The 13,760-nt window shown below is 36.0% G+C and overlaps 1 protein-coding gene across 2 annotated transcripts in view; it reads right to left on the reverse strand.

Moving 5' to 3' along the window:
- Positions 1 to 13,760, reverse strand: part of Ubr1 (ubiquitin protein ligase E3 component n-recognin 1) — a 125,821-nt gene that overhangs the window by 37,002 nt on the left and 75,059 nt on the right. For both annotated transcript variants that reach the window (XM_040746131.1, XM_040746130.1), the window contains exons 26-31: positions 13,189 to 13,288; positions 11,996 to 12,105; positions 10,050 to 10,136; positions 7,415 to 7,596; positions 3,189 to 3,394; positions 947 to 1,040 (exon numbers count right to left, since the gene is read on the reverse strand). In XM_040746131.1, the coding sequence (XP_040602065.1) occupies positions 947 to 1,040; positions 3,189 to 3,394; positions 7,415 to 7,596; positions 10,050 to 10,136; positions 11,996 to 12,105; positions 13,189 to 13,288 (779 nt within the window). The remainder of the gene's footprint in view (positions 1 to 946; positions 1,041 to 3,188; positions 3,395 to 7,414; positions 7,597 to 10,049; positions 10,137 to 11,995; positions 12,106 to 13,188; positions 13,289 to 13,760) is intronic.

A 13,760-nucleotide genomic window follows, 5' to 3' on the forward strand; every position in this document is an offset into this window, starting at 1 on the left:
AAAATTCAAGATGCAGGTCCACTTAAAACAACTCACATGACTTTGTTCTACTCTAAATACACAGGGCTAGAATTTTGGACTTAATAAGTATCTTTAGAATTTATATGCAAAAATATGTATTATAACTCTAGAAGAAACAGAATTCCACTTGGGGTTTGGATAAACTGAAAACACATTTACAGCAGATACAAATTTGAGTACTTTGTTGAATCTTAACTTGCCCCCTGCCTTAACAGCAAGTGAATATAACTGGAGACTCCCAGTGGTTCATCTATGGCACTGAGGGCTTTCAATGGAAAATTATGTTTTTAATCAGATGACAAATGAGTAAACTACACAAAAAATATTATCAGAAATTATATTTTTAAATTTTTATCTTTTCTCAAGATAAAACTAGAATTTGTCATATTGTAAAGATACTTATTGTTTTTATTTGTTCGTTTTGATACAGGGCTTTGCTGGATAGTTCTGGCTATCCCAGAACTGGTTCTGTAGAACAGGCTGGCCTTGAACTCAAGAGTTCCTTGCCTTGGCCTCCCCAGTGCTGGGATTAAAGGTGTGTACCACTGCCTTAGTTTAAGTTTTGATAATTTTAAAATAAATATTACTGCTTTTCTTGCAAGACTAGTGGTAAACTGTTAATACTATTTAATTTGTGGAAAGCAAAGTATTTTCAGTGGTAGGAACTGAGCCAGGGACACACACTGTGTGTGCATGCTGTACTACCAAGCTCACTCCTAACCCCTGAAAATACTAAATTGGGAACTATATACATCAATTTCTAAGGCTTACAATAAATAAAAATATAATTAGTACCATGCAAAAAGGATTAGTAATTAAAACTGCTTTAATTATTCCAGTAAGAAAAACAGAAAGAAGACATGAGAAAACATGCCTTTTTGTGGTTTCTTAGCGTCAATGTTAACATGTCAGAGGGACAACTTACTTCTGCCAGCACACTGCATGCATTACATGACCACAGCTTCCTGTATAAGTTCCATGTGCCAGGTCTGGATCCATGAAAAGAGGGTCCAGGGTTTCTGGTTCAGAAAGACATGAATGAGAGGCATGTACTTATGTTTTCTAGAGTGTTAAGGAGGTATGAGTGGAGAAAAAGAGTATTTAGATCTAAAATTCTAGCCACAAAGTTTATTTCTTTAGAATGCCCAAGAATAACAATGATAGCAGAATGTATCTTCCTAATACTAAGAAAAAAGGTAGAAAGCAGAAAGGCCATCAAGTAAGACTCTGGAATTTGTATGGATTAAACAACTCTACGAAACTAATTTACGCTGTAATTTTGAACAGTAGTTTCAAGCTGCATTATTTTGGTAGTTGAAGGCTTTTCTATGCTTCAAGAACAAATGTGCATTTGTAATTTGAGAAAATAATTTGAATAAATGACAACTTATAAAGAAGATTTATTTTTATGAGTGTTTCCCTATATGTATATTTGTGTGTCATACGTATGCCTGGTTCCTAAGGAGGCCAGAAGAGGGCATTAGATCCTCTGGAACTAAAGTTGTAGACGGTTGCAAGTCATCATGGAGAACCCAGGTCCTTTGCAAGAGCAGCAAGTGCTCTTAACTGCTGAGCCATCTCTCTAGCTACTATAAATGACAATATTAAGAGGGGGAAAAAACAGAGCATGGACTTCAAATTATGATATCATTGCATTCACTCATGGCCTGAAACCGGTTGACACCTCTATGCCTCAGTTCCCTCATTTATCAAACAGTGTCTAATGTACAAGGTTGCGATGAGGATTGAGTAAGCAAATATACACAGGATTTAATCAGTGGCTGGAACATGTTAAATATTAACAAATGTTAGTTTATTATCATCATTACTACTTCAAGTGAATTTAAAAAATAAACATGACGTGTTACCTAGTTAAAATTTTATGAAGTAAGGTGGGCGTTAGTGGCACACGCCCTTAATCCCAGCACTCGGGAGGCAGAGGCAGGCGGATCTTTGTGAGTTCGAGATCAGCCTGGTCTACAGAGCTAGTTCCAGGATAGCCTCCAAGACAATACAGAGAAACCCTGTCTCGAAAAACCAAAAAAGAAATTTATGAAGTAAATGTTTTTTTTTTCTTTTCTTTTTTTTCCCCCAAGTCAGGGTTTCTCTGTGTAGCTTTGTAGACTAGGCAAGCCCTGAACTCACAGAGATCCACCTGCCTCTGCCTCATGAGTGCTGGGATTAAAGGCACGTGCCACCAACACCTGGAGTAAATCTTTTTCTAATCATAAGACAAAGAGATAAATTCACAATGTGAGACATTGGATAAGATTATTAGCCTGCATTTATCAAAGCAGTTATTATTATGAAAAGGGACAAGGGAATAGTCTATATTAAAATTAAAATAAAATTTTATTTTGCTTTGTTTTTGAGACATTGTCTCACTGTGTAGCTTAGAATGGCCTTGAACGCACTATGTAAACCAGGCTTGCCTCCATCTAATAATGGCACTCTTCTTGCTTTAGCTTTTCAAATGCTAGATTACAAGCATAAGCCAACATGCACAGCTAAAAGAAACCTCATCAGATATGGTTAGATCTTAGAAATATATTTAGATCTCTGGTTTAAAAATATGTCTTCCCAGCCAGGTGGTAGTGGCGCATGCCTTTAATCCCAGCACTCAGGAGGCAAAGACAGGGATCTCTGTGACTTTGAGGCCAGTCTGGTATAAGCTACAGAGAAACCCTATCTCAAAAAAAATAAATAAATAAATAAATAAATAAATAAATAAATAAATAAATAAAAAATAAAATGCCTCCCCACTGAAGACATTTTAAGAACAGATAGAAATAAAGATTTTAAATATATGATATTCCTTCCTTAAATACCATAGTAGTATGATAATAGGATATAATAGACTGTCCTCAGTTTTGGGAAATAAATTCAGAAATACCTAAAGATAAAGTGTTATGAGGCCTGTAATCTACTTTCAATGGTTCGGCAAGATAAAAATAAAGTCAAAAGTAGATGGATTGAGCAATGTGACCAAGAACTAACAAAATTCAAAACTAATAAAAAGCCAAGTAGCCAATGTGGCAAGTTAAGAACCTAATCTATTTTACATAAAATATGTGAAAAAACTCTTTCAACACTTATTGTAATTCTAATTACATAGAATTAGGCAGGAAAAGAAGTGGCTGAAAGTAGATTAAATAGGCAATACATACCCCCTGAGAGGTCTATGGGCTTGCCTCTGTGCTGGGTTAGAGCAGTGGATTTCTGGACACAGGCTGACAATACCATGGCATTGTTCTCTAGTTTCACCTCCTGTTCTTCTTGGCAGAGGATGCATGTCAGCACCTCCTTCTCAGTAAGAGCGGGACCCCGTTTAGGACCCAAAGCAATTCTAGAGTAGTCACTGAATGCTGGAGTGCTACCAAAAGAAACAACCAGAAATGAGGACATAGATTTTGGTCATTGTATTCACATTTTGGTAATTTTATGTGAACAAATAAAAATTGTATTTAGCAATATTACTTTTAAAAAGTCTGCCCTGAATTTTCTGGCTTTAAGTAGCTAATTTTCTAACTAGAAAATCCAGTTTGTTCTGAGTACACAAAGAAATACATCACAGAATAGTATGTATGTCATGATTCTATTTTATTTACTATATCAATAAAATTGTGGCCATTTGTTTTTTTAATAATAAATATATAGTACATATATCAAAGAAATTCTGTAAAAATATATAAAAGTATTAAGAAGAAAATAAAAAGCATTGTGTTGACAATGTAATCACTATTAATCTTATTTACTTCTTCCTAGTTTTATTTCTATTTATTTATTTTTTTAAGGTTTATTTATTATGTTGTATACACTATTCTGCCTGCATTCCAGAAGAGGGCACCAGATCTCATTATAGACAGTTGTGGGCCACGATGTGGGTACTGAGAGTCGAACCTGTGTCCTTGGAAGAATAGTCAGTGCTCCTAACTTCTGAGCCATCTCTCTAGGCTCTGCTTTCTAGTTATAATACACATTTTGTACAAATAACATCATGGTATATATATAGATTTATCCACTTAATTTGTTGCCCTACTGCTGGGTGGTGGTGGCACACGCCTTTAATCCCAGCACTTGGGAGGCAGAGGCAGGTGGCTCTCTGTGAGTTCAAGGCCAATCTGATCTACAAAGTGAGTTCCAGGATGGCCAGGGCTGTTACACAGAGAAACCCTGTCTCAAAAAACCAAATGAATGAATGAATGAGTGAGTGAGTGAGTGAGTGAGTGAATGAATGAATGTTGCCTTACTTGTTTATACCTTTGCTATTTTGTCATGAATTAAGATTTACTTAGAAACATTTAAAATAGCTGCCTAGGGCTACACTTGCTACTGTACCATAATAATTTTATTAATCCCTCTCATTAGACATTTAGGTTTCCAATTCTATCTTAGTAGCTATTAAAACTACAAAAATTTAAACATTAATAAATTTTAATGATGTAGCAATCCTTATGAGCTACAGATATACTTAATAATAAAATACAAATAAAAGCAAGTGTTTATTTATAATGACTTGGTTGTTATACTAGGCATTGTTTCACATATTTTAAGTTTTTTTCTGCTTAATTCTTACAATAAACATGAGGTAGGTACTACAATTACTTCCATTTTTCCAGATGGAGAAACTGAGGCCTAGAGGTACTAAGAGATTGATCTAAGAACTCATCATTAGTAAGTAGTAAGACCACGATTTAACTAGCCCAGGTGATCTGCAAAACTATACAAGAAGTTCCCTAAAATGTGAAGCTGTAAATATGAACTGCAAATACCTCAAATGCTCATCAGTGTAAGTGAATTAATATCATATAGAACATTACACAGTAACATGTAGCCCCATATCCCTAAGGATATACTAAGTACATATCATTTGTGCAAACAGAACAAAAGGCTGAATAACATAAAACCACACAATTTTGTGACTACTTATATTTGCATGTAACAGTATAATAAAAAATTCTGACATATACACTTAAAGTCTTTTTGGTTTTTGAGAGGAAGTCTCACTTATGTGTAGCTTAGGCTAGTCTCCAACCCACTGTAGTTCATACTAGCCTTGAATTTTCATTTTTCTTTTTAGCCTCCTGAATGCAGGGTTATGCATATAAAATTTGTAACCACAGAAGGCAGAAAGGGAACTAGGATTTGGTCAAGTACCCAAAGGAACTTTAGATTTACTACCTCTACCATTTGACTTTCAAAATGAAAATATAACAATATAACTATAAATAGAAAAAGGAATGAAGACATAGAATTTTAAACTAAGAGATTGGGAAATTTGCCTTCATCAACTTTGAAAATGTCTTTTGCTTTTGAAGTTTTTTGTTTCTTGAGAGAGTGTCATAGGGTCTAGCAGTGTAGTCTAGACTGACATGAAAGTCACGCTGATGGGCCTTACACATGTGGCAGCCCTGCCTTTGCCTCCCAAGTGCTGAGATTACAGGCATGCACTATCATGGCCTGGCTTCATTGTGAACTTCTTTATAGCAAACCCTTATAACGTTAAAGAAAGAATAAAGTTTGGGAAACAATGTTTAAAGACTACAATTCAGGAAGCCAAGAAGGACCAAAGGCTTCCACAAAAGTAGGCAAAAGATAACAGGCATTTGGCAGAAGACAAAATGTAAAAAGTCAGTAAATAACTTTTGGGGCTTCATCCTTGCACTAACTAACAACCAGAAAATGTTTACTTTTCAGCTTACAGTCCTAAGGATTGAACCTAGGGCCTCACATATGCTAAACCAGCAGTCTGCTACTGAGCTTCACTGAGCCCTGAGACTAAAGGTGTGCACCACCAAGCCTGTTTAGGTTGAAATTTTACCACACTAGGTTAAAATGTTAGCAGATACCTCACATTGTCTTTCCAGGTGACTGTCAGTTTCTACTCCTACTGATGTATGGAACATGTTCAGTGTGCTCTACAGAGTGAGCTCTAGGACAGCCAAGGCTACATAGTGAGACCCTATCTCTAAAATAAATAAGTTAATTAAGTTAAAATTTAAAATTAGTTCAATTCTGCTCTGGGAGAACTACTGGCACAACCATAGAAGGACGCACATATAAGAATTCTCTGACAAACTAGTATGGGAAAACAGGAAGCTTCTAACCCACCAACCAGATAAAACACTGCAATTCCAAGCCATGGCAGACTGCACATTCATGAAGAGCGAAAGGAGAATAAAGGAGGGAGGGAGGGCAAGCATGACCAGAATGAATGATACATATGTATGAAATTGTCAAAGAGTTAAAGAAAAGAAATGAGGGGAGTAAAAGGATACATACTCACAGGCGTGTAGAAAAAACAAACCTACAGATTTTATGGGCAATACAGAGTAAAGGTAACTGAGCCATGGAAAAGAACACAGATTTTAAAATATGGAATAGTTTAGGTTATAAGAGCTAGTGGAACAAGCTAGGGCCGAGCTCTCATAATTAATAATAAGTCTCCGTGTCCAGATTTGTGAGCTGGAGCCCAAAGAGAAAGGTGCTGCTGCATGAAGCAGTTGCTTGCCCCAAGCCTGATGGCCTGAGTTCATCCCTGGGACCCAATGACTCACAGAGAGTAATGGTTCCTGCAAGTTGTCCTCTGACCTCCATATGCACACACAATAAAAACAAAACAAAACAAACAAAAAACCATGTTGTACACCTTAAGTGTGCAGTAAAAATGAATACATTTAAAAACTTGAGATTCAAAGAAGAATAATGATGTAGTCTACACCATAGATCTACGTGTGCTGACACACAACACAAAAATGTATACAGAGAAGCAAGCTATAGAACTAAATATGTGGGGGCTGGAGAGATAGCTCAGCAGTGAAAACCACTGGCTGTTCTCTCAGAGGACCCATATTCAATTCCCAGCCACAACATGACAATTTACAACCATCTAGAATTCTAGTTTCAGAGGAGCTGGTACCCACTCTGGCCTCTGTGGGTATTAGGCACACACATGTGTACAGACATATATGCAAGCAAAAATAATCCATACACATAAAATAAAAACAAATAAATCTCAGAAAATATTTTAAAACACTAAGTATAAAAGAAAATAGCTGGTGTTGTGGGTCATTCCTGCCATTTCAGCACTTGGGAGGCTGAGGCAGAATTGCTGCGAATTCAAGACCACCATGGGTTAGATAGGATGACCCTGTCCCACACAAAAGAAAAACCAGTATAAATCACTTCTATTAGCTGACAGATTTATTTTCATTCTGTAATAATCATTTCTCCTAGAAACTATAAAAACAATGTGAAGTAGATGAGGTGATATGTAAACGTGAATCTAATAATATCAATGCATAGAAAATAATGGGTTGGTTTCTATTTTCATTGTTCCCACTTTAATATCTTTGGAAAACATGATTCCAGAAGAACGTTTGTTTTGTTTTACCTTTCTTCTTCCATATTGGAGTCTTCTTTCCCTGGCATTTCTGATGTATTGTCATACATGAGTTTGTGAGTTTCAATGAAGTTTTTCTGTAAGGCAGACATCTGGGCCATGATCTTCTGGCGGTGTAGCCTAGCAGCTTCAGCTTTTCTCTTCCGTTCTGCTTTTTCTTTATCATGACTAGTCTGGATATTAAGTAACACCGAGATTAGATAAGGGCTCCTGTTAAAAATTCATATCCACAATGAATATCCCCTATTTGATGCATCAGTTACCATATCTGATAAGGCAGACTTCAAATAAAAAGTAATTAGGAGAGATAAAGAGGGCTACTACATGTTAATAAAAGATTTAAAATTTATAAACACTTATGAATCAAACATCAGAGCCCATAATTTCATAAAACAAATACTGGAAGGCATAAAAGATTGTATGGGCCCTGATACAGCAATAGCGAGGGACTTCAATACCCAACTCTCACATGGTCTTCCAGACTCAAAATAACTAAAGAAACCCTCAGAGCTACAACATACCATCAGCCAATGGCTATGGATACACCTGACAGGGACCTCTTCTTTCTAAGTGGCATCTGAAACAGCCTTCAAAACTGATCACACCATAAGCCACAAATCAGTACTCAACAAATATTTAAAAATTGAGTTAATTCTTTTTTGGTTTGTTTTTGTTGTTGTTGTTGTTTTTCAAAACAGGTTTTTAGCCTATATCTCTGGATTTCTCGCACCTTGCTCTGTAGACCAGGCTGGCCTTGAACTCACAGAGATCTGCCTGCCTCTGCTTCCAAGGGCTGGGATTAAAGGTGTGTGATACCAATGATAAACAGAATAACTTCTTTATTATATCAGACCACGATGGAATAAAAGAAGAAAGGAATAAGAAAAAATATAAAAAGCTACAAAATACTTAGAAACTGAAAAATACATTTTTTTCTTAATTATTAACAATGGGTCATTGAAGAAACCAGAGAAGAAAAATTAAAATTACTAGAGTTAAATGAAAATGAGAATATAACCTTCTAGAACCTTTGGGGCACAGTCAAGGCATTCCTAAAAACAAAGTCTATTGCTGTAAATTCTTATATATAATAATAATAATAATAATAATAATAATAATAAAAATGAAACAAAACAAAACAAAAAACCCTGGGAGATCTTTTTTTTGCTTTTGTTTTGTTTTTTTTGTTTGTTTGTTTTGTTTTGTTTTTCCAGACAGGGTTTCTCCATGGCTTTGGAGGCTGTCCTGGAAGTAGCTCGTTTGTTTTTTTTTTGTTTTTTGTTTTGGTTTTTCGAGACAGGGTTTCTCTGTATTGTTTTGGAGGCTGATCTGGAACTCACTCTGTAGACTAAGCTGGCCTCGAACTCACAGAGATCTGCCTGCCTCTGCTTCCCAAGTGCTGGGATTAAAAGTGTGTGCCACCACCAAATGAGATAGAAAGACATTTAATAATTAGGGAAGAAATTACTGAAATAGACTAAATGAACAATACATAAAACTCAACTAAAGAAAAAGTTGGTTCTTTGAAAAAAGTAAACACTGATAAATCCTTAGCCAGTGTATCATAAAGAATGTGAAGATAAAATTAGAATGCAAGGGTATTAAACAACAGACTACAATAAAATCTAGACATCATTACAGCATAATTTGAAAATAGTATGCCAAAAAGCTGGGAAACCTAGAAGAAATGGCTAAATTTCTATGTGCATATGACTTACCAAAATTAAAACCAGAAGATAAAAATAGCAGTAGAGATCTGCTGAAGATTTAGCCCAGGACTTCTCACATGTTAGGCAAATGCTCCACCATACACTAACTTAATACAGCACAACCTCAAGTAAGAATATTCTAATAATTAAGATGGGTAGGGCCGGGCGGTGGTAACGCACGCCTTTAATCCCAGCACTTAGGAGGCAGAGGCAGGCGGATCTCTGTAAATTCGAGGCCGGGCTGGACCGACAGCCTCCAAAACAATACAGAGAAACCCTGTCTCGTAAAAACCAAAAAAAAAAAAAAAAAAAGATGGGTGGTGGTGGCGCACACCTTTAATTCTAGCATTTGGGAGGCAGAGGCAGGTGGATCTCTGTGAGTTCAAAGCTGGCCTGGTTTACATAGAGACTTCCAGAACAGCCAGGGATATACAGAGATGCTCAAAATTTTTTAAATAATAAATTAATCAAAAAACTTTTAATATTCTAGTAATTAAATATTAGATAATCAATTCAATATTAGCAAAATATATTTCAAATTATGGAAAATCATTACTTACACATTATCTAATTTCACTGAATCTAAGATGTACATTATTATTTTATACTTCCTAATAGATGAATACTGCTGATTAAATTATGAAATGCCATTGACTGAGATATATCCGAATTTAGACATGAAAGTATTTTAAAATTAATATACTAAAGTATTTCTAACAGAGTTCTACTGGGCATCAAGTTCCTCTAATTTGGTAAACTATATACATCCTTCTGAGTATGTGTTAAAATGCAGTACAGAAGCATAGGAATAAAAGATGGACAGAGCTCATATACTTTACACCAACAGTTCCTCCTAAAGAAAAGTGACTCCTTACTCAATCATAGAGATGAATGTAACATTGTTACAGTGCTGTTACCTCGTCATTCTTAATGGACTCCAAAGCTGAAGTGGTTGCCACTACTAAACAAGATTTTTCTCTTAATCGCTTCACTGTATCAAACATCTGTGAAAATAGACAAAATATTAAGTTTGGTTAGACTGACCAGGAAAACAAAAATCACTAACCTGATTCACTGTCTCTAAGTGCCTTTTAGGTAAGCTACTTAGAAATGTATTAGAAAAACAAAATTTACAAAGTAACCCTGATTGACAACAATAGCACTGCTTAATAAACCATCAGCTGAGTTAATGAAGTCTGCTGGCTATTTGTAGGGTGGGGGTGCAACACAGACGTGTTTGTAAATTTAATGGGAACTCTTAACTCCTAGGCTCAAGTGATTTTTCTAACTTAGTCTTCTAAATAACTGGGATTACATAGCATACCACCAAACCCATTTTAAAATCACATTTTTATTCAAGTCCTGAAAATGAAAATATACCACTTTATTCTGATCTATGAAGTAAACACAATCTAGTCCCTGGATAGCCTTGTGACAGTACTGCCTTTCTTTATGTTACAGTCATACTGAGCTTGCTCTTGGCTACTTCTGAACACTTGCACGGCATTCCCTCTTCCCTACATACTCTAGAGTCTTACAATCCTGACTCTAGAATGATCCAGTTCTCAGCTCTAACTTCATCTTCTAACAAAGACCTCCTCTTATTCAAGGGAACTTTATCTCATTCTACTGGATTATCCTGATGACCATTTTTAAATTATCTGTACTTCAACTATGGTATATGCACCCTGAAAGCAAGGTCTTTGTGCTGTTTGGGGTCTTGAATTCAGAACGGCACACTGTAATTACTCAGTGCGTGCAACCGATAATAAAATAATTGTAGATAGCTTTCATTATTAAAAGCAACTCCACAAAAATAGAAAAAAAATGAATTACTATCATAAAAGAAACAGTTGTGATAATTGATAGTAAATAACTACAAATGGAAAGAAAACACAGTGGCTGAATTTTAGCAGCAAAATTTTTTTTTTGAGACAGGGCTTCTCTGTGTTGTTTTGGAGCCTGTCCTGGAACCCTTTCTGTAGACCAGGGTGGTCTCGAACTCACAGAGATCCACCTGCCTCTGCCTCCCGAGTGCTGGGATTAAAGGTGTGCACCACCAACGCCCAGCCAGCAAATAGATTTTTATATATAGTCACATATAGCATAGAATTCTACAATTATGTATAGTGAATAATATTCAATAATAAAAACAAATGACTGTCTCTTTTGGACATATTTTTTTAAAAATTATGTCTCCTTTCCCATCTCCAAACCTTCCTAAATACTCTTCCCTTGCTCTTTTCAAATGGCCTCTTTTTTTTTTCATTAATTGTTGCTACATGAATGTGTGTGTATGTGTGTTCCTAACTATTCCTAAATATAACCTTCTCAGTCTGTACAATGTTACTTATGTGTACTTTTTATGTGTTATATACTGTAAACTTTATTTATTTATTTATTTATGGTTCTGGGGTTGAATCAAGAACTCACATTCTACCACTGATCTCTACTTTCAGCCTCTATACTATTCTTTTCATGAGAATACTTCTACTTACACAAGTAAAACAGTATGCAAAGTTATACCAGTAGCAACCTTATAGGGTTTCTCTGTGTAACAGCCCTGGCTGTCTTGGAGCTCATTTGTAGACCAGGCTGGCCTCAAACTCAAAGATCCTGCCTGCCTCTGGCTCCTGAGTGCTGGGGTCAAAGGTGTGTGCCACCACTGCCTGGCACATCTTATTTATTTTTAGTGAGTATATTGACTGTATCAAGGCCACATCAAGGAACAAACTAGGTGTACAAAAGTATATTCTGTGTTACTCAAGTAAGGATGAATAACTTAATGTTGCATTTACCAAAATATGCTCTTGTCATTAAGCAACACATAACTGTATTAAATCGGTTTACTTTGGCAATATACCTGGAGTATCCATGTTATCATGTCCTTCTGGCCTTCTAATTGGGGGATTCCTTTGAGTTTTTCCAAAAGCATTTGTATATTCTGAGCATTCATGGCTGAACTTCCCAATCCTTTTTTAAAATACAAAAGTATATTAAAAGAAAATTATCTTCATAATTTTGTACTAATTATAATTCTTAGTGAGTATCAGTCACAAGTAATTGAGGTTTGCCAGCCAGTTCCTTCACTATCTTAATATTTACACATTTTTTTTTCTTATTTATGTTTCTTCAGGCAGGGTTTCTCTGTGTAACCCTGGCTGTCCTGGAACTCCCTTTGCATACCAGGTTGGTCTATAACTCAGTGGTTTACCTGCCTCTGCCTCCCAAGTGCTGGGTTTAAAGGGCATGTGCCACCACCACCTGGTGTTTAATTTTTTAAAAGAAAGAATTACATGAAAAATTAAGTACTAAATTAAATCACAGTATGAGAAAAACTGGCATATTTTAAGACTCACCCATGTGAAGTGCTAAGAGCTATTCTTTCTCTGTGTAGCTTTGGAGCCTGTTCTGGACCTAGCTCTTGTAGACCAGGCTGGTCTCAAACTCTGTCTCCCAAGTGCTGGGACCAAAGGCATGCGCCGCCACCGCCCAGCTTTAAGAGCTACTCTTAATAATCCATTCTTGCCTTTCTTCTCTTTGCTCCCTGTCTACACAAAGCACATGACCAACAACTGCAGATATACTGAAGTGAGAGATGTTATACCCAGACACAAAGAAGGCTAGTGACACTACCAATAACATACAGAGTTAGTGTAAATAAAAAAGGTGATTACTTTGCTTACAAGTATTGGTTTTACAATTAATGTTCCAAGAATGCACTTTAAACAAAACTACCTTAGCGTAATAGCATTTCAATATAAACACATCACAGTCTTCAAGATTAATAAGAAAACATTTTCAATCAGACATACTTCACTCCTGACCTACTACAGCCACACGTACAGTAAAAACAACTGCTGTAGGGAATTTTTAGAAATTAGTATACTGGAAAATATTAGTTAAAAAATAAACATGCTAGGCAAATAAACCATTTAACTTAAGGGCTTCCTAAATTTTAAGGACTAACACATTAAAAAATGTTTAAGGTCCAAACTTTTAATTACAAGCTGGCAATAAGATAGAAGTTTGTTGGGAAATGATGCTTTAGCATACTAGAAGCCTTATGGTAGAAATCGAACGTCACTTCTTCTTCAGGAGCTTTCTGAAGCTGCTGCTTCTCCTCCAGCAAGCCCAGTGCAAGTATGTGGAATGCCTGAAGAAGGAAGGAAAACAAGGGTCTCTGAAGTGCTTCTTCACTCAACCCAAAGAGAAAGAAAACAAGAAACAAAATGGACAAAACTTATAAACAGTCAACAGAAAGATGAAAAATGCACCAAATTAAGGAGATATAGCTTAAGGTATCACTTAAAGAGATAAAAATTTGAAGTTTAGTATAAACCATGCTGCCAGAATTGTTAGGAAGCAGTCACCGGTTATTGCACTGGTAATAGAGGAAAAATAAACTAGTTTTACATTTTTAAAAAGTCACTGTGACAATATCAGTCAAAAAAGTAAAGGAACAGACTGTGTGGAATGTGTGCTTGAATTGGTATAGCATACACTCATTACAAGGATGCTCCCTATAAGCCGTGTGTGGTGCATACCTGTAATCTCATGTACTAGAAGGCTGAGGTGGAAGCATCACCTGAGCCACAAAATCAAGAACAGCTTGAGCAACACAAACA

This window comes from Mesocricetus auratus, unplaced genomic scaffold, assembly GCF_017639785.1.
Source record: "Mesocricetus auratus isolate SY011 unplaced genomic scaffold, BCM_Maur_2.0 Super-Scaffold_100004, whole genome shotgun sequence".
NCBI lineage: Eukaryota > Metazoa > Chordata > Mammalia > Rodentia > Cricetidae > Mesocricetus > Mesocricetus auratus.